The following is a 23,939-nucleotide window of genomic DNA, read 5'->3' as shown; positions in this document are numbered from 1 at the left end:
AAACATTGATTGATAAACTTTTAAGTGTTGGTCATAGCTAACACTAAACTTCTCAGACTGTGCTTTCACAAAAGTCATTTATGTGGACTTCAGTTAAAGAAATGAATATGAAAGCAATCTTCACAATAAACGACCCAAATAACCCAAAAAAATATCAATTCAAACTAATTTTCATTTCCCTTGGAAGTTTCAGTTATCAGGGTTCTACTGTTGTCAGAGAGCCTGTATAAATCCATATTTGAGGTATAATACTGAAGTTATTCTTTACCTACATCGTTTTATAATTTACAGTAATTACTTTCCATGATACTGCCATTAAGAAAACCATGAAATTTTTGGCTTTCATAAATTCAATCTTGTAGAGAAGCCATGTAGCATCTGCTAAATTGCAGATTACTGTAATTTTCAAAACTTTTACCTTTTCAAAATTCCCATGACTGACTAAGTAGGGCAGAATATCAAGCAGACAAGTGATGAGAATAGAAAAAAAATATCAATCAGGGGTTTGCTAGTTGATCCAATACCAAATCCTCCAAACTACCATCACAAGAACTGTAAGGCAAACAGTAAAAAAAAAATTATTGAGAACTTGGAGTGAGAGGGATGTATAAGCAGGTTTATTGCGATTGCTATTAAACCAAATGTTGCATCTTGGCATGTATGTACTAAAAGTGTGGCAGCTCTTATCACAAACAGTGGTCAAACTATAAGCTTGTGATTTTCTTTGCAAAAATTAACTGATGTAAACAAGTTTGATTTCATGTCAAAAGAGTTTTGTGTGTGGACCTTGTCTCAGGAAATCTTAGGTCAAGCCACATCGCAAGGTCGGTCAATTTTTGAAACTTTCAAAAACTTAAATAACTACGGTAAATCTGTAATTCTGGTTTTAATGTGGGTTATTTTCCGCCATCAAATAAACCCATCAGCGTAGAATAATACTTGTCAAGGGCTGTAAATTGTGTTTTGTGAATCGTAACATATCAAGGTAAAATATTTTTTTCGGAACCCATCTGCCAAAATGATCAAATTTAAAAATTAAAAAAGGTATCTGCACAAATGTTTTGTTATTTAAACCACAGCCCGTGAGCAACTTACAGCAAGGATTAAGCATGACAAATATGCATATCAGTTATTTTATTGTTATAAACAAACTAGGTAATGACCTAGTGTGCAGAGGAATTGATCGCTCCGTTATACTGACGCAATTGTGAATTACTCCAAACCCTCAACAAAATCTACTAAATGAACTACTAAAAACCCTCCACAAAATCACCTTCTAAGTGCTCGTCAATGCCACTAAGAGATCAAGAAATTTGGCGTACTCAGATAATTTCACGATGGCGTAAATAACACCGAGGGAGTGATCGTACCTATAGAGACGAATTGTGCGCAACTAACAAGCCGCGATGCAAAATTTTGTCTTTTACTTCTGATCTTTATCCAAGACAAACTAGAAATATTTGTTTTTCCTGCATCTACTGCGGTAGACATCACGCGACACTGCTGATCGCGCAGTCAAAAGCTCTACTTCGCATATTTTTTATTTATCTGTAAGTTAGTAGGTGATTAACTAATTCAACGAGGCAGTTATAAGTATAGGAGATTTTTAACGCTCACCCCAATGCCAATCCAGACGCCATAACCGATCTTAGGGCACCAGTGATCCACTGCAATAAGGGATGCAACTCCCAGTATAATCATCAAAGAGCCAAACACCATATGTGCGATAGCTAGACCTCGAAGAGACACAGGATGGTACGCCATGACTACCAACAATGTGGCGACTTAATATTTAACGAAATGTTCGAGCGTGACGTTTACAAGACGAGACTTCCATAAGGAGGGGGGGAGGGGAGGAAGAGAAACTGTTCGTCACTTTAAGCACAGGAGGAATTGAATGTATAAAATAAAACTGACGAGGAGTTCAATTCATTGACATTTATTTCTTTGATTGGATAAAAAGTGTAATTTAGCGCGTGATTTTCTCGTAATTCAAATTATATGACCTAAGTTTATAAATCTTGCTTGCTTTGGATGTGTTGAGGCGCAGAACACCCTCTACATCTGATATGACGTCATTATTTTACTTCCTTGTCATTTTCACTTAGTCGCCATTTCGATTGTAGTCATGGTGTACAGAGCGACTTCTTTGCGAGGGTTGGCCATCGCACAGATGGTAATTGGGGCTTTGATGACCGTGTTTGGAGTAGCATGTATTTTCTTTGCTCAACACTGGTCTTCCTACCCTGCGGGTACTGGCGTCTGGGTCGGCCTTTGGGTAAGTTTGCTCTGTTGCTTCGAATGTCGCCTACATACATTCATATACTTTATTTATGCTCGAAATTCACAGTGTAGCTGTAGAGCTAATATCTTCGAGAAAATAAGCTAAAATAAAACAAAATATGCTATATTACAATTCCAATATTAGTTATATACTGTATACAACATTATGCATGCAGAGGGAAATATAAATTGTAGATCTACTGTGGAAAAGATCTCCTGCTTGAATTCTTGAAAATTTAATGTTTTGTAAGTGTCTGGGAGAGAGTTCCATATTTAAGTATGAAAGTTAAGTATGAAAAAGAGTGCAGACCGTAAGTCGTTGTTTTTGGGTTGGGAAGGGCCAGGATATGATTTCCGCGCAAATTGTAGGATGAAGACCGAACGATGAACATATCATTAAATAACCTGGATAATTCGTAAAAAACAGACTCTTATATAACGCGATCATGAAGTTCTGGCGTCTAATGAATAGAGATTTTAAGTTAACTTTGCTTAGTCAAATGTCATAGGGAGAGCTGTAGTCCTGTAGTATAAACCTTGAATGCGCTTATTTAGATTATCTACTTTGCCGGCATTGTGCGCACCACAGAAATGCCAAACAGAGGAACAGTAGTAAAAATGCGGCAAAATAAAGGCTTTATAAAGCTTCAACAGCGTTTCCTTATTAATAACTTTCCGAAATCTAAGTAGTACGTTAAATTGATTATTTATTTTCTTACAGATGACTGATACGTGTTATCAAAAGAGAGCCTATTATCTGTTGTCATCCCAAATATACCTATCGAGTTATTTACTCGGATACAAAAATTGTGCTCAGTTTTACCACTGATTTGCGACATTAACTTCTTGACCATGTACATGGACATGTTCATGTACATTACGTTACCAATGTACATGACCCTTTTTCGTTTGTGTCGATGGAGCATAATTTGCAGTCTATGACTTTAACATTTGTTTTTTGGATTTGCCTGTAATAAACTTTGATCAACTCACCCTAAATGTCAAGAAATCGTTGATTTTCAATTTCGAGCTATCATATGGGGATTTAAAGTCGAAAATCTGGAATTTCGCTTGTATGTGAATGAGGTTATTATTTTTGGACAGCTGGTCTTTATTCATTGTAACAGACATTTTGTGGCGTGATTTTTCCACTGAAGCAATATATTTCACTCTTTCGTGTGGTGATTTGTGCAGCAGGCGAAAGATGACTGAGCATTTCACTGACAGGCGTTAATCAAGGTGTTATTAGAACGTGGATTAGCAGACTGTGGAACCTCTCGAACCTACGATTGTTCAAGGAAAATTATTATACATATAGAATTGAAAAAACCACAACATTTTTTAAGCAATCAGCTGTGACCTTCCCTCAAGTTTTAATAATGTTTGGGTAATGCAATATCTTAATAATGCCTCAACTGAAGGCTCTTATAATTAGCAAACCTTCAGGATAGAATTGGTGGCCTTTTATTCCATGGCATTGTACATCACGCTGGAGTGAGGAACACAAGCCTTGAAGTAACATTATTGCCAATGATGCAAAAGTGTAATTTTGTGTCCTGTAGGTTTTGCTGGTTCCAGATGCTCTAAAAGGTTCCACAGCCTACTGATCCACAGTTTAGTAACACCCAATTGGTCATCTAAGGGAACTATTTGCACTAAATCATGCAACATGGACTCTATCTCCACTTTAGTTGGTGAAGCTTTATTGACCAGTCCTGTTTGAACTGAGTCAAATATTTACAGCCAGCTAAATATATAAAAAAAAAATTGTCTTTCAGACTTAAAGAATATTTAAGATGTTGTTATGGTAAATCCATAGGAAGAATACCTTTGCTGTATTAAAAAGATCATTCTACTTGTTTGAATTATTAATAGGTTTTTATTACGGGGATTTTGGGATGCATCGGAGCAAGAGATGCCTTAATCCCAAACAAGTGTTTGGTGAGTAACTGGACCTTTTACAGGAACCTGTAATTATTTTTTCAAGCCCTTTTCTTGATACAATCATACACACAAGCTTACATGTATATTAGTAGCTATATAGAGCTGGCTCCTTGTAAAGAGAAAAATGGGATGGAATACTCCACGCTGGTAAAATTCTTCTTTAGTGTTTCCAGGGTATCTACAGTGATTAACATTCATTTCAAAAATTTGTCAAAAATAAAGGAAGAAGAAAAAAAGCACTAAGAAGACAAGTATAACAACTTAAACAGCAAATTGATATTATGCATTATAACTTAATATTTGCAAACATGCACACAATAGTTATCCTGTATATTTTGGATTTTTAAATCAGTTCATGGCTAATGAGTTTAAAGACTTTTTTAGCCATAAATGTTCAAAACATTGATACAAAGGTTTCTGCATGAGGTATTACTCAAGGCTGGGTACTAACAGGTGCATTTAGTTTTTTCTTACCCGAAGGGCAGGTGACTGTATATAAGTTTGGGCTTTTAATTGAATAAATATAGTTGATGAAGTGGTGTGATTGAATTGTGTTGTGTGTTTTTTTATCACCAGACTGGATGTTTTATAGGTTTCTCCATTACTGGGTGTGCCTTCTCAGGACAAATGTTCATCGGCTATTCCATTACTCTTTCATTCTACTCCAAAATGAAGGCATACTGTTCTAACTCTTATTTTAATCACGACTATGACAGTTTCTATAACAACCTTGATTGTTACAGAACTTATGGCTTTCATAGAGATACAGCTGCAAATGGGGCTGGTTTAGGCTCGTGTCTCCTTCTTCTCTCCCTGGTTGAGTTCTTCTTGGCACTTGCATCGTCCATGTATTGTTGTACAGCAGTGGGTTGTTGTTTCTCAACAGGAGTTGTGAGCACTGTAAGTAATTATCACCTCAACTATTCAGTTGTTAATGCTAAAAGTTAAAACTAAATCACTTGTTGGAAATATATATATTTTTTATTTTGCATCAAATATTTTTCATACTGAATATAGGTTTAAACTTGTTACATGACCAAACAATTGGGTCTACAAAACTAAGGAATATCCAGTGATTTTCTCAATTTTAAACCTTGTCCAATGCTATGAAAGTCTTCATTTCAAAGTTGATGAAAGCTGTTCCTTTAGAAGAGTATTTTGCTGTTTTTATAGAAGAAAAAACAAACTTCCATGTATTGTAAATGTATAATTTCCTTAAGTTGCACTAAAAAGTCAATTTTTTTAATGTTTTTTATAACTTTATATTTTGATATTTTAGTATTTAATGTAATTGATGTTTAATTACCATGACTATAGACAATCACCAACCAGCAACTGATGAATGTACAGCCTCAGTGCATGTACTCAGGGGCACAGTCTGGTGTGGTTTTAAAACAGACTGATGCTGGTGTGGTGCCACAGATATACCCAGCAACGGGCCAGCAACCTGTGTATATAGCCCAGCAGGTAACTATAGATGTAACTTAGGTATTGATTTATAATAAAATCCAAGGACAAGCAAAAAAGTTTGAAATAATGGAAGTTTGAGATGGAGTACTATGAGCATAGAATGATTCAATGTTTTTTTTTTTCTCTTTTCTTTGTTTTGTTTTGTGAATTCTGAAGTCAGTAATGTTTTATGTATGAAAAGAAGAATATTTTGTTCATTTGACAGCCTGGAGTGGTTGCACAGCCTGGGTCAGGCTTTCGGCAACCCCCTCACTGGGCTGTTCCCTTAGGATCCAATCCAGCTGAAGAAATGACTGAGCCCTATTCAGCTGCTGCCCCCCAAGTGCAGAATCAAGCTCAAGTCCAGGTAATTATGCATGAGTAGACATAACTGTTTAACATTAACCATTTACAACCTAGTATTGATATGCATATTCTCCATACTGTTCTCTATACATTTTCTAAGATGCTGATGAGGAGAATTTGTTAAACAATGAAGAGCTTCTTTTTTTGGTGATAATTTCCTTCATTTTCAAAACCTTAATGTGTGAATCAGAACTGATGTTGTAAGGATAAATTAGGTGCTAGTCACTCTTCGGGTGAGCCAAAGGGTTTATGAGATGGTATGTCATGTGATTGTGTTTTATCTAATGTAGAATTGCCTTGACCTCAGTTGGATGAACCTTTTTGAGTAAATGATGAAACTGTCCCAATAGCATTTCTTAGAATAGATTGTCTCACTTAATTTTTCCCTAGATACCCGAGGCAGTAAAGGATGAAGACATGCCACCACCTTATTCATTTGCACTAACAGCCAATGTGCCATCACCAGCTTTCTCTTCTGTGGATGCCAATCCAAACTATTAGTGCCTGATGTCATTTCATGAATGAGCAGTGACATGTTCATCAGAAGACCTTTGTAGTGCAATTGGGGCATACCCTAGAAAGTTTGTGTTTGTGAGTTCTTTTAGTACAGTCAAACCTGTATTAAGCAGCACTGTATCAAGCAGTCACCCTAAATTAAACAGGAAGTTTTCAAAGTCCCAGGATTTTCCCCTGAAACAGTTAAAGATTAGATAGCTCAGTCTAAGATTGAGATTCAGTCAGAGTTTATTAAGAGTCAAATTAATCTTGTGTATTTTTCTAAAAAGTTTATCTTTGTGAGTTCTTGTAGTAAAAAATTGTACACCATAAGGGATGGCGAGTTGCCACGTCCTCAAAGTGACTGGTAACTGTTGTACGTATTTGACCATATTAGTACTTAAGCTTCAGCTGTAAACAGACTGTTTCTTATGGAATGATTATTAGTTTTTTAAAAATTTTAAAAGGCAAGCTCTGTAGCTTCAAAATAATGTAAGTTGTAACCATAACATGTTGGTGCAAAATTAATATATTTTAAAGTATCAAAGGATGTCAAACATGCTATTTTTTCATGTAGATGGTTTGAAATTGTTTTTACCCTTTAACTCTTAGAAGTTATTAAAATGTATAACTTCTCCATATAATATCCATAAATTATCCAGCAAGCAGCTAATGAGATCGCTCAACCTTATTAGTAAGAAGTTGTTACCTTTATTGAACACCAATTTCTCATAACCAATGTATAAGAAAATGTGTAGCAGCAAGAGGGGAGAATTGAAAATAAGATCTTGGGAGTTATAGGGTTAAAGGAGAAAACGATTTTTTGAACCTTTTCAACAATTTAGTGGATCATCAGCTCAGAATATTTAACAAAGGCAAAGTAAATATTGTTGAATAACATGCTAGAGGAAGTTATAATAAGTGGATTATTCAACAATAATTATTTTACATATACTGTACTATACTGATAAATTATTTTTTTTAATAGCAGTGAATTCATGTGCTTTTCAAGTTTACTTTTATTCAGGAGGATGTAGCAAAGTGTATGGATATGACCCCACTTTTCCAGTAATTTATTATCAGCTAACTCAAACTCAGTTAACAGACTTGAACTAATATCACCTTTTACTTGGCTTGAATTTACTCTGAACTTTAAGTAAAAACATTGATTGATAAACTTTTAAGTGTTGGTCATAGCTAACACTAAACTTTTCAGACTGTGCTTTCACGAAAGTCATTTATGTGAACTTCAGTTAAAGAAATGAATATGAAAGCAATCTTCACAATAATGAACACTACAGTAGGAAAAATTCAGTACCCAAAAAAATATCAATTCAAACTAATTTTCATTTCCCTCGGAAGTTTCAGTTATCAGGGTTCTACTGTTGTCAGAGAGCCTGTATAAATCCATATTTGAGGTATAATACTGAAGTTATTCTTTACCTACATCGTTTTATAATTTACAGTAATTACTTTCCATGATACTGCCGTTAAGAAAACCATGAAATTTTTGGCTTTCATAAATTCAATCTTGTAGAGAAGCCATGTAGCATCTGCTAAATTGCAGATTACAGTAATTTTCAAAACTTTTACCTTTTCAAAATTCCCATGACTGACTAAGTAGGACAGAATATCATGCAGACAAGTGATGAGAATAGAAAAAAATATCAATTAGGGGTTTGCTAGTTGATCCAATACCAAATCCTCCAAACTACCATCACAAGAACTGTAATTAAGGCAAACAGTAAAAAAAAAATTATTGAGAACTTGGAGTGAGAGGGATGTATAAGCAGGTTTATTGCGATTGTTATTAAACCAAATGTTGCATCTTGGCATGTATGTACTAAAAGTGTGGCAGCTCTTATCACAAACAGTGGTCAAACTATAAGCTTGTGATTATCTTTGCAAAAATTAACTGATGTAAACAAGTTTGATTTCGTGTCAAAAGAGTTTTCTGTGGACCTTGTCTCAGGAAATCTTAGGTCAAGCCACATCGCGAGGTCGGTCAATTTTTGAAACTTTCAAAAACTTAAATAACTACGGTAAATCTGTAATTCTGGTTTTAATGTGGGTTATTTTCCGCCATCAAATAAACCCATCAGCGTAGAATAATACTTGCCATGGGCTGTAAATTGTGATTTGTGAATCGTAACATATCAAGGTAAAATCTTTTTTTCGGAACCCATCTCCCAAAATGATCAAATTTAAAAATTAAAAAAGGTATCTGCACAAATGTTTTGTTATTTAAACCACAGCCCGTGAGCAACTTACAGCAAGGATTAAGCATGACAAATATGCATATCAGTTATTTTATTGTTATAAACAAACTAGGTAATGACCTTGTGTGCAGAGGAATTGATCGCTCCGTTATACTGACGCAATTGTGAATTACTCCAAACCCTCAACAAAATCAACTTCTAAGTGCTCGTCAATACCACTAAGAGATCAAGAAATTTGGCGTACTCAGATAATTTCACGATGGCGTAAATAACACCGAGGGAGTGATCGTACCTGTAGAGACGAATTGTGCGCAACTAACAAGCCGCGATGCAAAATTTTGTATTTTACTTGTGATCTTTATCCAAGACAAACTAGAAATATTTGTTTTCCCTGCATCTACTGCAGTAGACATCACGCGACACTGCTGATCGCGCAGTCAAAAGCTCTACTTCGCATATTTTTTATTTATCTGTAAGTTAGTAGGTGATTAACTAATTCAACGAGGCAGTTATAAGTAAAGGAGATTTTTAACGCTCACCCCAATGCCAATCCAGACGCCATAACCGATCTTAGGGCACCAGTGATCCACTTCAATAAGGGATGCAACTCCCAGTATAATCATCAGAGAGCCAAACACCATATGTGCGATAGCTAGACCTCGAAGAGACACAGGATGGTACGCCATGACTACTAACAATATAGCGACTTAATATTCAACGAAATGCTCGAGAATGATGTTTACAAGATGAGACTTTCCATAGGGAGGGGGGGAGGGGGGAGGGGAGAAAGTGAAACTGTTCGTCACTTTAAGCACAAGAGGAACTGAATGTATAAAATAAAACTGACGAGGAGTTCAATTCATTGACATTTATTTCTTTGATTGGATAAATAGTGTAATTTATTGCGTGATGTTCTCGTAATTCAGATTATATGACCTAAGTTTATAAATCTTGCTTGCTTTGGGTATGTTGAGGATCAGAACACCCGCTACATCTGATATGACGTCATTATTTTACTTCCTTGTCATTTTCACTTAGTCGCCATTTCGATTGTAGTCATGGTGTACAGAGCGACTTCTTTGCGAGGGTTGGCCATCGCACAGATGGTAATTGGGGCTTTGATGACCGTGTTTGGAGTAGCATGTATTTCCTCTGCTCAACACTGGTCTTCCCATTCTGGTACTGGCGTCTGGGTCGGCCTTTGGGTAAGTTTGCTCTGTTGCTTCGAATGTCGCCTGTATACATTCATATACTTTATTTATGCTCGAAATTCACAGTGTAGCTGTAGAGCTAATATCTTCGAGAAAATAAGCTAAAATAAAATAAAATATGCTATATTACAATTCCAATATTAGTTATATACTATATACAACATTATGCATGCAGAGGGAAATATAACTTGTAGATCTACTGTGGAAAAGATCTCCTGCTTGAATTCTTGAAAATTTAATGTTTTGTAAGTGTCTGGGAAAGAGTTCCATATTTTGCTAGCTAAGTATGAAAAAGAGTGCAGACCGTAAGTCGTTGTTTTTGGGTTGGGAAGGGCCAGGATATGATTTCCGCGCAAATTGTAGGATGAAGACCGCGCGGTGAACATATCTTTAAATAACCTGGATAATTCGTAAAAAACACACTCTTATATAACGTGATCATGAAGTTCTGGAGGCGTCTAATGAATAGAGATTTTAAGTTAACTTTGCTTAGTCAAATGTTATATGGAGAGCTGTAGTCCTGTAGAATAAACCTAAGAATGCGCTTATTTAGATTATCTACTTTGCCGGCATTGTGCGCACCACAGAAATGCCAAACAGAGGAACAGTAGTAAAAATGCGGCAAAATAAAGGCTTTATAAAGCTTCAACAGCGTTTCCTTATTAATAAGTTTCCGAAATCTAAGTATTAAGTTAAATTGATAATTTATTTTCTTACAGATGACTGATACGTGTTATCAAAAGAGAGCCTATTATCTGTTGTCATCCCAAATATATCTATCGAGTTATTTACTGGGAAACAAAAATTGTGCTCAGTTTTTCCCTGGATTAGAGCTTGGTGCTTTTTCTCGTTAACAATCGTGCCGTTGTTTTTATACCACTGATTTGCGACATTAACTTCTTGACCATGTACATGGACATGTTCATGTACATTACGTACCAAATTGTACATGACCCTTTTTCGATTGTGTCAATGGAGCATAATTTGCAGTCTATGACTTTAACATTTGTTTTTTGGATTTGCCTGTAATAAACTTTGATCAACTCACCCTAAATGTCAAGAAATCGTTGATTTTCAATTTCGAGCTATCGTAGGGATTTAAAGTCGAAAATCTAGAATTTCGCTTTTATGTGAATGAGGTTATTATTTTTGGACAGCTGGTCTTTATTCGTTGTAACAGACATTTTGTGGCGTGATTTTTTCACTGAAGCAATATATTTCACTCTTTCGTGTGGTGATTTGTGCAGCAAGCGAAAGATGACTGAGCAGTTCACTGACGGGCGTTAATCAAGGTGTTATTAGAACCTGGATCAGCAGACTGTGGAACCTCTCGAACCTACAATTGATCAATTCTACATATAGAATTGAAAAAACCACAACACTCTTAAGCAATCAGCTGTGACCTTCCCTCAAGCGTTAGTAATGTTTGGGTAATGCAATATCTTAATAATGCCTCAACTGAAGGCTCTAATTAGCAAACCTTCAGGATAGAATTGGTGGCCTTTAATTCCATGGCATTGTACATCACACTGGAGTGAGGAACACAAGCCTTGAAGTAACATTATTGCCCATGATGCAAAAAGTGTAATTTTGGGTCCTGTAGGTTTTGCTGGTTCCAGATGCTCTAGAAGGTTCCTCAGCCTACTGATCTACAGTTTAGTAACACCTAATTGGTCATCTAAGGGAACTATTTGCACTCAATCATGCAACATGGACTCCATCTCCACTTTAGTTGGTGAAGCTTTATTGACCAGTCCTGTTTGAACTGAATCAAATATTTACATATTTAAATATTTAATTGTCTTTCGGACTTAAAGAATATTTAAGATGTTGTTATGGTAAATCCATAGGAAGAATACCTTTGCTGTATTAAAAAGATCATTCTACTTGTTTGAATTATTAATAGGTTTTTATCACAGGGATTTTGGGATACATTGGAGCAAGAGATGACTTAATCCCAAACAAGTGTTTGGTGAGTAACTGGACCTTTCACAGAAACCTGTAATTATTTTTTCAAGCCCTTTTCTTGATACAATCATACACACAAGCTTACATGTATATTAGTAGCTATTTAGGGCTGGCTCCTTGTAAAGAGAAAAATGGGATGGAATACTCCACGCTGGTAAATTTCTTCTTTAGTGTTTCCAGGGTATCTACAGTGATTGACATTCATTTCAAAAATTTGTCAAAAATAAAGGAAGAAGATTGGATTTTTAAATCAGTTCATGGCTAATGAGTTTAAAGACTCTTTTAGCCATAAATGTTTAAACCATTGATACAAAGGTTTCTGCATGAGGTATTACTCAAGGCTGGGTACTAACAGGTGCATTTAGTTTTTTTTACCCAAAGGGCAGGTGACTGTATATAAGTTTGGGCTTCTAATTGAATAAATACAGTTGATGAAGTGGTGATTGAATTGTGTTGTGTGTTTTTTTATCACCAGATTGGATGTTTTATGGGTTTCTCCATTACTGGGTGTGTCTTCTCAGGACAAATGTTCATCGTCTATTGCATTATTCTTTCAAGCTACTCCGAAATGAAGGCATACTGTTCTAACTCTTATTTTAATCATGACTATGACAGTTTCTATAACAACCGTGATTGTTACAGAACTTATGGCTTTCATAGAGATACAGCCGCAAATGTGGCTGGTTTAGGCTCGTGTCTCCTTCTTCTCTCCTTGGTTGAGTTCTTCTTGGCACTTGCATCGTCCATCTATTGTTGTACAGCAGTGGGTTGTTGTTCCTCGACAGGAGTTGTGAGCACTGTAAGTAATTATCACCTCAACTATTCAGTTGTTAATGCTAAAAGTTAAAATTAAATCACTTGTTGGAAATATATATATTTTTTATTTTGCATCAAATATATGTTCATACTGAACATAGGTTTAAACTTGTTACATGACCAAACAATTGGGTCTACAAAACTAAGGAATATCCAGTGATTTTCTTAATTTTTAAACCTTGTGTCCAATGCTATGAAAGTCTTCATTTCAAAGTTGAGAAACCTGTTTTTTCTTTTGAAGAGTATTTTGCTGTTTTTATAGAAGAAAAAACAAACTTCGATGTATTGTAAATGTATAATTTCCTTAAGTTGCACTAAAAAGTCAATTTTTTAAATATTATGTTTTTTATAACTTTATATTTTGATATTTTAGTATTTAATGTAATTGATGTTTAATTACCATGACTATAGACAATCACCAACCAGCAACTGATGAATGTACAGCCTCAGTACATGTACTCAGGGGCACAGTCTGGTGTGGTTTTAATACAGACTGATGCTGGTGTGGTGCCTCAGATATACCCAGCAACGGGCCAGCAACCTGTGTATATAGCCCAGCAGGTAACTATAGATGTAACTTAGGTATTCATTTATTAATATAATAAAATCGATCCAAGGACAAGCAAAAAAGTTTGAAATAATGGAAGTTTGAGATGGAGTACTATGAGCATAGAATGATTCAACGTTTTTTTTTTTCTCTTTGGTTTGTTTTGTTTTGTGAATTCCGAAGTCAGTAATGTTTTGTGTATGAAAAGAAGAATATTTTGTTCATTTGACAGCCTGGAGTGGTTGCACAGCCTGGGTCAGGCTTTCGGCAACCCCCTCGCTGGGCTGTTCCCTTAGGATCCAATCCAGCTGAAGAAATGACTGAGCCCTATTCAGCTGCTGCCCCCCAAGTGCAGAATCAAGCTCAAGTCCAGGTAGTTATGCATGAGTACATAACTGTTTAACATTAACCATTTACAACCTAGTATTGATATGCATATTCTCCATACTGTTCTCTATACATTTTCTAAGGTGCTGACAAGGAGAATTTGTTAAACAATGAAGAGCTTCTTTTCTTGGTGATAATGTCTTCATTCTCGAGACCTTAATGTGTGAATCAGAGCTGATGTTGTAAGGATAAATTAGATGCTAGTCACTCTTAGGGTGTGTCAAAGGGCTAATCGGATGGTATGTCATGTGATTGTAATATAGATCGAATTGCCTTGACCTCAGTAAGATGAACCTTTTGAATAAATGATGAAACTGTCCCAATAGCATTTCTTAGAATAGATTGCCTCACTTAATTTTTCCTTAGATACCTGAGGCAGTAAAGGATGAAGACATGCCACCACCTTATTCATTTGAATCAACAGCCAATGTGCCACCACCAGCTTTCTCTTCTGTGGATGCCAATCCAAACTATTAGTGCCTGATGTCATTTCATGAATGAGCAGTGACATGTTCATCAGAAGACCTTTGTAGTGCAATTGGGGCATACCTTAGAAAGTTTGTGTTTGTGAGTTCTTTTAGTACAGTCAAACCTTAAGCAGCACTGTATCCAGCAGTCACCATAAATTAAGTAGGAAGTGTTCATTAAGTCCCAGGATTTCCCCTGAAACAGTTAAAGATTAAAAAGCTCAATCCAAGATTGAGATTCAGCCAGAGTTTATTTAGAGTGAAGTTAATTTCCTCCTGAAACAGTTAAAAATTAGATAGCTCAATCTAAGATTGAGATTCTGTCAGAGTTTATTAAGAGTCAAATTAATCTTGCATATTGTTCTAGAAAGTTTATCCAAACCAAGATTGAGATTCAGTCAGAGTTTAGTAAGAGTCAAATTAATCTTGCATGTTGTTCTAGAAAGTTTATCTAATCCAAGATTGAGATCCAGTCAGAGTTTATTGAGAGTGAAGTTAATTTTCCCCTGAAACAGTTAAAAATTAGATAGCTCAATCTAAGATTGAGATTCAGTCAGAGTTTATTAAGAGTCAAATTAATCTTGCATATTGTTCAAGAAAGTTTGTCTTTGTGAGTTCTTGTGGTATAAAATTATATACCATAAGGGATGGCGAGTTGCCAGGTCCTCAAAGTGACTGGTAATTGTTGTAAGTATTTGACCATAGTAGTACTTGAGCTTCAGCTGTAAACAGACTGTTTCTTATGGAATGATTATTAGTTTTTAAAAATTTTAAAAGGCAAGCTCTGTAGCTTCAAAATAATGTAAGTACTGTTATAACTATAACATGTTTGTGCAAAATTAATATATTTAAAAGTATCAAGGATGTCAATCATGCCCTTTTTTGATGTAGATGGTTTGAAGTTTTTTTTACCCTTTAACTTTTAGAAGTGATTAATGTATAACTTCTCCTTAAAATATCCATAAATTATCCAGCAAGTAGGTAATGAGATTGCTCAACCTTATAAAGAAGTTGTTATCTCTATCTAACACCAATTTCTCATAACCAATGTATAAGGAAAGGTGTAGCAGCAAGAGGGGAGAATTGAAAATAAGATCTTGGGAGTTATAGGGTTAAACAAGTTTTTGAACCTTTTCCACAATATATTGGACCATCAGCTTAGAATATTTAACAATCATTCGCCAAAGGCAAAGTGAATATTGTTGAATAATAATTACTAGAGGAAGTTATAATAAGTGTATTATTCAACAATAATTACTAAATAGAAGTGAGGAATTGTTTTAGTATAATTCAATGCTCAGGTGATTTTTAATTCTATTGTAAAATCATTCTGTTGTTAAAGCCATTCGCTAAATATAAAGAAAACCTGCATATCTTTTCTTACAATTTTTTGACTAGATGCATCAAGATAAGCAGCCAGTTTCCTCCAGATGTCAACAGGGAAAAAATTATATTTTAGTTTTGAAAGGTGTTGCACCATACTTGGTAACAGCTTTTTCGAATTGAATTTTCCTCGAAAGGGTTTATCACTTCCTCAGTACAGCTTTGCCAAACGTGGGGCAGCCATTTTGAAATTCAGTGCTCCTGCTTAAATCATCTTGTGCAAGGAGATTATAGCAAGATATGATGCACTCCTCAACCAATCAGTGTGTGCATCTTTGTATTTCAGACATCAATGATTCATAGCAATTCTAACTGCATCTCCCACTATGATCGTTAAAGAGCCAAACACCATTTATGTGCAGTAGTAATAGGCCCAGAAGTGTTATGGGCTAGTATTTACTAGCTACCAAATTAATGAAAGTTCAAGCAGTGTGATCTCCAAATCACGCCATATGAATTCAGTTTTGCATTTCCGTTGCTGCGTAAATATTACTTGCGTTGGGTATTTTACATTATTATTGTTTTGACGGGGGCAGGAACACCCTCGAATTTGAAATGACGTCATCATTTCTTATTTACATTGGATGTTCGATTTATCGCCATTTTGATTGCAATCATGGTGTACAGAGCAACTACGTTGCGAGGGTTGGCCATGGCACAGATGGTGTTTGGGGCTTTAATGATTGTTTTTGGAGTAGCATGTATTTTCTCCGCTTATCACTGGAGTTCACACGTTGGTTTTGGCGTTTGGGTTGGCCTTTGGGTAAGTTTTATTTCGTAGCTTGTTTGATCGTGCGTGCGTGCGTAGGTAGACAATTAATGATGTATATGCAGGACTGCCTTTCGATTGTAATAACAAAGCCTGTTCGCAGTTTCTGACTTTTACATTGCTTTTTTTATTTGCCCGTAAATACGCTTTGTCAACCCCCCCTAATTCTCGCCTAATCGATGTTTTCAATTTCTTCTGGCACTCGGAATCGTCGTAAGAGAGACTTCAAATATAATATAGATGAAAATCTCGAGAGACAAGTGGGTAAGCTACCGAAGGAATTTTGGAAGCTATTGCTTTTGGGAAACTGCCCCAGATTCGCTGTATTAGGCATTTTGTTGTACTATTTTTCGATTGAAGTTACATATTTGGTTCTTCCGTGTGGTAATACCTCAATTTGCCAAACGAAACGAAATGAGTTAATGAAATAGTTCATGCGTTTTTTACCACTTTCTTTAAAACTTTTCTGCAATAAAAATCAAATTGGTTTAGACACTGAGCATAAAAACAAAAATTAACTCATTTGAATCAGATCATATTTCGGGAACTTTATGCATCTCTGCTGTAGTAGGTTAAGTACTGTTTAATATAAATTGAATATATATAGCCAGCAAGATACTAAACAATTTTTCATTTGGCTTTTAAAAAATGCCGTAAACGTCCATGTATAAGCCGCATCCGTAGATAACCCCGATTTGGAAGTGCAGAATTGGGAAAAAATAAAAACAATACAGTTTGAAGTTTTAGTAGAGTTGTATTGCTACAAACAATCAAGGTTTCGAAACACCGACATAGAAGTTGTGGCTATCTTTCACATTTATCAAGTCTAAAGAAAGCAAAATTTCATTTTTCGTACCTTCTTTTGCATTGGAATTTACACCATCTTTAACTTAAAATGCTCTTTCGATCCGATTTTTCAAGATTATGTATCTGTATGTATGCATTGCAGGTGTTTATTACTGGAATTTTGGGATATATTGGAGCAAGAGATAACTCAAACCCAAACAAGTGTTTGGTGAGTTACTGGACCTTTTAAAGAAACAAGTTTTCGTTTTGTCATTTTGTCTTGCCTTTTTCTCAATTCAATTATTCAAAAAAGCTGTAATAGGTAAGCCCCTTTCTGAGAGGCAAGGAATTTTAGATTCTTCTCCTCTTCTCCCCCCCCCCCCCCCCCGCCCTTCCCCACTCTTACAAATTGAATGTATTGAATCCATTTGAAGCTTTAAAATCTCTCCTTCTTCCTCCACCATCCCCCCCCTGCAATCCCCTGGGGCATTTGAAATTTGAGGATTGGCTTGTTAACCCTTTTAACTCCCATGAGTGAGACAAGACAATATTTTTCCTTACAATTTCAATACAATATCAAGCAGACAAGTGACAAGAATAAAGAAAAATATTAGGTAGGGGATTATACATGTGATCCAATACCAAATTCTCCAAACTAAAATTATAAGAACTGTATGGGAGTCAGTAAGGAGAATTACTCATGAGATCTCAGGAGCTAAAGGGTTAAAATCCCAGCTCCCTGGGTGAAATTTGTGTTCAAATTCCCTAGCCAAGGGCCAGATTTGATGGTAAATGTTTTTGTAAGTTTATTTAAGGCTGGGTGCGTATTGTATTTTCCTACTATTTTGTCTACCCTGTTTTGTATAAGAGAATAGGCCCTGATGCAAGTTGGACTCTCATATGAGAGGTTGGGCGTTTAATCAAATAAATACAGTAAATAAAGTCATGTGTTTCAATTGCGTGTGTTTTTTTTTTTCCTTTTTTTTAATCAACAGATTGGATGTTTTATGGGCTTCTCCATTGCAGGTTGTGTCCTCTCAGGAGCAATGTTCATCTGCTATTGCATTACTCTTGCACACTACTCCCAAATGAAGGCATATTGTTCCAAACGTTACTATAATTATGACTACAGCCGTTTCTATAGTTACCGTGATTGCTATACAAGGTATAACTTTCGTAGAGATACAGCAGCAAATGTGGCTGGTTTAGGCTCGTGTCTCCTTATTTTCTCCCTGGTTGAGTTCTTCTTGGCACTTGCATCGTCCATCTATTGTTGTACAGCAGTGTGCTGTTGTACCTCACCAGGAGTTGTAAACACTGTAAGTAATATCACCTCGACAGTTTCATTGATATTGTAAAAACTTTATGTGAAATCATCTGTTGGTAACATTGTCTTTTTATCTTGCATGGTGTATTTGTAACTTCCAAAGGTTACCAGTAGATCAGAGTAGATAATCCTAACCCACAGTAAGAATCAAGGTTTGATCCCATAACTCCCAGAAGTTGATTAACAAGTAACTTCTCCCCACAATATCCATGTACTATCCAGCAAACAGGTAATGAGAATACCAAAATGTATCAGGTAGAGGTTGTCATCTTGATCTAACACCAAATTCTCGCAACTTATTCACAAGGAAATGTGTAGCAGCTAGAGGGGAGGATTAGCAATCAGATCTTGGGAATTATAGATTTTAATTAAATGCAGTTGATAAGCAAAATTATAAATTGGACTGAAGAAAAAATAAGTATGGAGTCATATCAAATTATTCAGATGAAAAGGACAAAGTTGGGATTGAAGTTGCAAGGTTATATTGATTGAAGGTTCTGGCTGAATTTGTAATTCAAACTAAAAGGAGATACAGCAGATACTAAACTAAGATAAATATCCTGGAAATGGAACTGAATGGAAGAAATAAACCAATAATACCGTAATTTCCGGTCGTTTACCCGCGGGTAATCTGTTGATTTTGCATTAAACGCGCGCCACTGCGGGTAATAGGGAGGTGCGGGTTATGTGACAATTTTAAAATCCAGTGGTAGTTGAATTGAAAAAAAAAATATCACCAACATGCGTTTCCACCTCTCAAGTAAATTTTATTGTGTTAATAGTGCCGCAAAGCGGCACAAAAACATGATGCCGACTCGAGTTTATTTCACGCATAATTAGTTGCGCGACGAACAAATTATTATCGGCACGCGTGAAAACAAAACCTTGATGGTGACAAAAATTATCCATAGATATCCGGCGCATCAGTAACAAATTTCCATTTAACACTAGCTTGAGCTAAAGAGAATTTTCCCGTTTTAAGGGACTTGTTAGGCCCAATAGAACCGGAGATATCGATTTTTTCAGAAATCGCCGACAGTACTTTATAATTCAACTTTTAATACTCAGCCAGCTTTTTTTCAACAAATCAACATGGCGCTGAACGATCGCTCGCACAAAATGTGGCCACAAATTCGCATTCTGTCAAGTATGAAACGTTGAGGTTTGGGCATGGGCCGCTAGTGTTTTTACTGTATAATCTTATCAATAAAGTACATGCTAATATTGACACAGAATTGTGCACGCGTCTGAATTTCTTTGACCTTTAAACTCGACAAAGACGCTTCGAAGTTTTCGAAAGTTGGATCAGACAACTTTTAAAAGACTGAAATGTATCACCTTAATGTCACGTTTTCGCCACCAAAAAGTTGAATAACAACGTGCGGGTTATCCACCAGTGCGGGTAATCTGGTGACTTTTTTTTTCGCCGTATGCAATAATCGGCCGGTGCGGGTAATCGGCCGTGCGGGTAAACGACCGGAAATTACGGTACTGGCCAAAAAGGGAAATATTGTAAATATAAGAGTTGAAAGACTTCCTTTGGTTTTGCTCTTTATGATAACAGATAATTCAAGAAAAGTAACTGTTGATGGCGATAGCAAAAGTTGATAGCAGTGACCAAACTAATAGCAAAAGAACAAGAAAAATGAAATCCAATGTCTAATTCATGTGTTTTAAATGAAACTGATTAAAATAAGGAATTTATTAAGTAATAATCATTAACTAACAAAGGATTGATTTAAAAAATTAACCCAGAACAAAAAAAAAAAAACATAAATGAAAAGAACATGAACTACATGTTTTGAAACCAACACCATTTACATACAAGACTGGACATATTGGGCTTACACAGATATCATCTCTCAGTTAGTACATGCGCTCTGAAATGCTGTCAGTCTTCTTGGATTAGATTTTAAGACACATTTCTTTGACAAGTTTTTAACACACATTTCTTTCTTTTTGTCCATAGTAGCTATATTGTAAACTGGCCTGGATCTATGCATTCTCCAGACCTTATTTCAAGATGAAATGATGTTAGTTTTTCATTTGTTAATGACTTTAATATTAAATTTTTCTGATGTTTATCTATTTTGACTATTAAGACAATGACCAATCAGCAAGTAATGTATGTGCAGCCTCAATACATGTACCCAGGGGCACAGCCTGGTGTGGTTTTTATGCAGACAAGTGCTGGATTGGTACCACAGTATGTCCCTCAGCAGGTAACTAGAGATGTAACTTATGTATTGGTAAACAATAAATCCAAATCTGGTCAAAAAACTTGCAAGGAAATTTGAGACAAAGTAATGTAAGCATAGAATGACACAATTATGGTCATTTTTTATTTTAAGTTTCTTTGTGAGAAAGCAAAAGATTGTACCATCCAGTGAGGTCATCTCACGGTGTTCACAATTGAAAATTAATTTGATCTAAAGATATCCAAAATTCTTTGAGTGCATGCAGTACTTTATACTTTGGAAAGGTTTAAAAAGGAAAAAAAGTAAATGCACATCATTTCCATACATGAAAAGGTACTTCTACTCTGTCCTTGTTTGATGTATTGTTGTTATGGGGTACTCTTTGAGATAATTATTAGAAATTTGATATTTGAAGATCTTATTGACTCTGTCTCAAATTTAAGGATTCTCTTTTAGAAGATGATACTATGGCACCATAGATTGTGCATGATTGCAGGGTAGTAATTTTTTTCTGTCAAGTTCTAGTGATTCAATCAGTTACTGTAAATTGAGACAAGATGAAACTGCATCATACAAGTTCAGTAACATGAGTGGTAAAGTTGTGAACTTGGTGGCAGAACAAAGAATTATAATTATCACCTGTTCATTTGTTAGCTATGAACATACAATCAGCATGATGACACGTTATGTTGGAAATCAGGTTTTTTTTCTCTACCCTATACATGTTACAAAACAGACAACATCTTTCTTTAGGTACAGTTATGATTTACAGAAATAAAAAATGCCAAATCTCAAACAAGATTACTCTTTTCATTTGACAGCCTGGGGTGGGTGCACAGACTGGAGTGGTTACACAGCCAGGGGTAGGTGTAGGTGCACAGCCTGGAGTGGTTATACAGCCTAAGGTGGGTGCACAGACTGGAGTGGTTACACAGCCAGGGGTAGGTGTAGGTGCACAGCCTGGAGTGGTTATACAGCCTGGGGTGGTTGCACAGCCTGGAGTAGTTGCACAGTCTGGGGCAGCCTTTCAGCAACCCACTTACTGGGCTGTTCCCTCAGGCTCCAACCCACCTGGAGTAGTGACTGTGCCCTATTCAGCTGCTACCCCCCAAGGGGAAAATCAAGCTCGAGTCCAGGTAATTATGCATGAGTACATAACTGTTTAATGTAAACCTTTACACCCCAATATTAGTATGCATATTCTCCATACTGTCCAACATACATTTTTAAAGGTGCCGAGAGGGAGAATTTGTTTAACAATGAAAAGCTTCTTTAGTTGGTGATCATGCATGCCCTTTATTCTCTCTTCTCGTGACCTTTGTATGTGATTCAAGGATGATGTTTAAGGGGAAATTAGATGATAGTCACTCTCAGGGTGTGTCAAAGGGTTTATTCAATTAATAAAGGGGGTAAGTTTTTCAAGAAAATGTGGTGCTACATCATTAGGAGAGTATAACTAGGTACTTAGGTATTATCGCCTGAGTTGATAACTTAGGTTGGCCACCGTGTAGAGTTTGAGAGCTGACGTTTCGAGCGTTAGCCCGTCGTCAGATCGAATGTTTAAATTGTTTGTGATATGATTGTGCTTAATCTAATTTGGGTCAAATTGCCTTGACTTTAGTTAGGTGAACCTCCTGAATTCATGACCAAACTCTACAATCAGAATTTCTAAAAACATTGTCTCGCTAAATATTTCCGTAGATACCTACGGCTCAAAAGGATGAAGACATGCCACCACCCTATTCATTAGCACAGACAGCCAACGCACCACCACTAGCTTTCTCTTCTGCAGCTACCAATCCAAATAATTAGTGCCTGATGTCATTTCATGGACGAGCGGCCACATGTACATCTGGAGACCTTTGTAATAATTGTAATTCAATTGGGGAATACCTTAGAAAGTTTGTGTTTGTGAGTTCATTTAGGACAGTCGAACCTGTATTAAGCAGCAGCGTATCAAGCAGTCACCCTTAATTAAGCAGGCAGTTTTTAAAGTGCTAGGATTTACCCCTGAAACAGTTTGAGATTAGATAGCTCAATCCAAGATTGAGATTCAGTCAGAGTTTACTAAGAGTCAAGTTAATCTCGCTTATTGTTCTATAAAGTATTTATTGTAGCTTAGATTTTACACATTTTTCAAACAGGTTCCAATTTTACTTTTTCGAAAAGAACATTTACACAATTATCAAAGCGAGTATGATCAAAAAATAGAGAGGCCTTGATTGTGCTCTGTTCTGTTGTTAAGCACGCAGAATGCGGCCAGAGCACGAAAGAAGTGTCGGGAGAAACATGAGACTTAGTCGAGTGTTTCAATACTCTTATAGAGCACGCTTTTTCAACCAATGACAGCGCACGTTATATGCCAACTTTATTATGATAATATTTAGTGTCGGCAAGTTTTCATTCAAAATTTTTCATTTCGTTATTAAAGGCCCCGGTTATAATTTGTTTTTGATTTCAAAGTGCTTTTAAATGAAATAAATTAGTGACGGCGAGTTGATAGTAGTTGCCGGCAAGGTGAATGCTGTTATATGCAAGTTGGTTTTTAGCGAGTTAATATGTTGGCAAAGTGATCGGTAACTGTTTTTAAGTCTTTTGACCATAGTAATACTTAAGTTATAGGTTTAAATAGACTTTTCTAATTTTGTGAATTATTTTAAATTTGTTCAGTTTTGTAGGGTTGGCCCCATAGTAATAACTTAGTAGCCGTAACATGTAGATGTAAAATTACATATTAAAATAATAAATATTAAACATGCTGTTTCTTTTTTTTGTTTTTTTGTTTTTTTGATGTATATGGGTTTTCCACAATTTTGTGATCTATCAGCTCAGAATAATAATTACGAGAGACTGTAAATTTGGTTCAGAGAATTGAAACAGATCAATGCTCATTGCTCAGAGGTTAAATTACCCCCCCCCCCCCCCTCTGCCCCCCGACCTTCCCTTAAAATTCGCGTTAAGAATACTTTCCCAAAATGTTGAAGACTTGAAAATTAAAAAATGAAGCCGGAAGGCCTTTTTTTGTTTATAATTTAAACAACAACCCTTGCTATGGCAGAAAAACTTATCTTTGTTTATGGAAGGCTTCATTTCTACCTTAAGCTTCAACATCCCTCCCGAGTATTTGAAGCGTTGAAATTTCTTCCATTTCCCCTTCCTACCTGCGGGCCAAAACTGTGTTCAAATGCTCTACCCCACTGCTGGATTCGATGATCAGTTTTTTTTTCTAAAGATCAGTGGCTGCGACTTTCTGTTCATTCACCGGCAATTGACTTGACTATTCGAGCTTTAAGAACCAAGACCTTGTGGATCCTTTCCCCTTAG

The 23,939-nt window shown here is 36.0% G+C and overlaps 3 protein-coding genes across 3 annotated transcripts; all 3 read left to right on the top strand.

Moving 5' to 3' along the window:
- The first annotated feature begins 1,982 nt into the window (after positions 1-1,982).
- Positions 1,983-7,110, top strand: LOC131772015 (uncharacterized). Its single transcript, XM_066166879.1, has 6 exons — positions 1,983-2,278; positions 4,159-4,224; positions 4,804-5,127; positions 5,545-5,694; positions 5,903-6,043; positions 6,433-7,110. The coding sequence occupies exons 1-6, from the start codon at positions 2,129-2,131 to the stop codon at positions 6,541-6,543; spliced, it is 942 nt and encodes a 313-aa protein (XP_066022976.1). The 5' UTR covers positions 1,983-2,128; the 3' UTR covers positions 6,544-7,110.
- A 2,624-nt stretch (positions 7,111-9,734) lies between these two features.
- On the top strand, positions 9,735-15,507 carry LOC131777845 (uncharacterized). The gene is made up of 6 exons (XM_066166933.1): positions 9,735-9,961; positions 11,874-11,939; positions 12,411-12,734; positions 13,163-13,312; positions 13,531-13,671; positions 14,052-15,507. Exons 1-6 carry the CDS (start codon positions 9,815-9,817, stop codon positions 14,160-14,162), a joined length of 939 nt encoding a protein of 312 aa, XP_066023030.1. The 5' UTR covers positions 9,735-9,814; the 3' UTR covers positions 14,163-15,507.
- A 510-nt stretch (positions 15,508-16,017) lies between these two features.
- Positions 16,018-23,379, top strand: LOC131777888 (uncharacterized). The gene is made up of 6 exons (XM_059094249.2): positions 16,018-16,298; positions 17,254-17,319; positions 18,086-18,409; positions 20,520-20,639; positions 21,437-21,751; positions 22,317-23,379. The coding sequence occupies exons 1-6, from the start codon at positions 16,152-16,154 to the stop codon at positions 22,425-22,427; spliced, it is 1,083 nt and encodes a 360-aa protein (XP_058950232.2). The 5' UTR covers positions 16,018-16,151; the 3' UTR covers positions 22,428-23,379.
- The last annotated feature ends 560 nt before the right edge of the window (positions 23,380-23,939 follow it).

This window comes from Pocillopora verrucosa, chromosome 5, assembly GCF_036669915.1.
Source record: "Pocillopora verrucosa isolate sample1 chromosome 5, ASM3666991v2, whole genome shotgun sequence".
Taxonomy (NCBI): domain Eukaryota; kingdom Metazoa; phylum Cnidaria; class Anthozoa; order Scleractinia; family Pocilloporidae; genus Pocillopora; species Pocillopora verrucosa.
The sequence above is the reverse complement of the archived record's forward strand: the minus strand, read 5'-3'. Positions and strand labels throughout refer to the sequence as shown.

What these genes read in the sequence shown, in the direction of transcription:
- LOC131772015 (XM_066166879.1), top strand. Translation starts at nt 2,129, where the DNA reads ATGGTGTACAGAGCGACTTCTTTGCGAGGGTTGGCCATCGCACAGATG. An exon ending in TAATCCCAAACAAGTGTTTG is followed by an intron (nt 4,225 to 4,803) that starts GTGAGTAACTGG and finishes TTTTATCACCAG; the next exon opens with ACTGGATGTTTTATAGGTTT. An exon ending in CAACAGGAGTTGTGAGCACT is followed by an intron (nt 5,128 to 5,544) that starts GTAAGTAATTAT and finishes CCATGACTATAG; the next exon opens with ACAATCACCAACCAGCAACT.
- LOC131777845 (XM_066166933.1), top strand. Translation starts at nt 9,815, where the DNA reads ATGGTGTACAGAGCGACTTCTTTGCGAGGGTTGGCCATCGCACAGATG. An exon ending in TAATCCCAAACAAGTGTTTG is followed by an intron (nt 11,940 to 12,410) that starts GTGAGTAACTGG and finishes TTTTATCACCAG; the next exon opens with ATTGGATGTTTTATGGGTTT. An exon ending in CGACAGGAGTTGTGAGCACT is followed by an intron (nt 12,735 to 13,162) that starts GTAAGTAATTAT and finishes CCATGACTATAG; the next exon opens with ACAATCACCAACCAGCAACT.
- LOC131777888 (XM_059094249.2), top strand. Translation starts at nt 16,152, where the DNA reads ATGGTGTACAGAGCAACTACGTTGCGAGGGTTGGCCATGGCACAGATG. An exon ending in GCGTTTGGGTTGGCCTTTGG is followed by an intron (nt 16,299 to 17,253) that starts GTAAGTTTTATT and finishes TATGCATTGCAG; the next exon opens with GTGTTTATTACTGGAATTTT. An exon ending in CAAACCCAAACAAGTGTTTG is followed by an intron (nt 17,320 to 18,085) that starts GTGAGTTACTGG and finishes TTTAATCAACAG; the next exon opens with ATTGGATGTTTTATGGGCTT.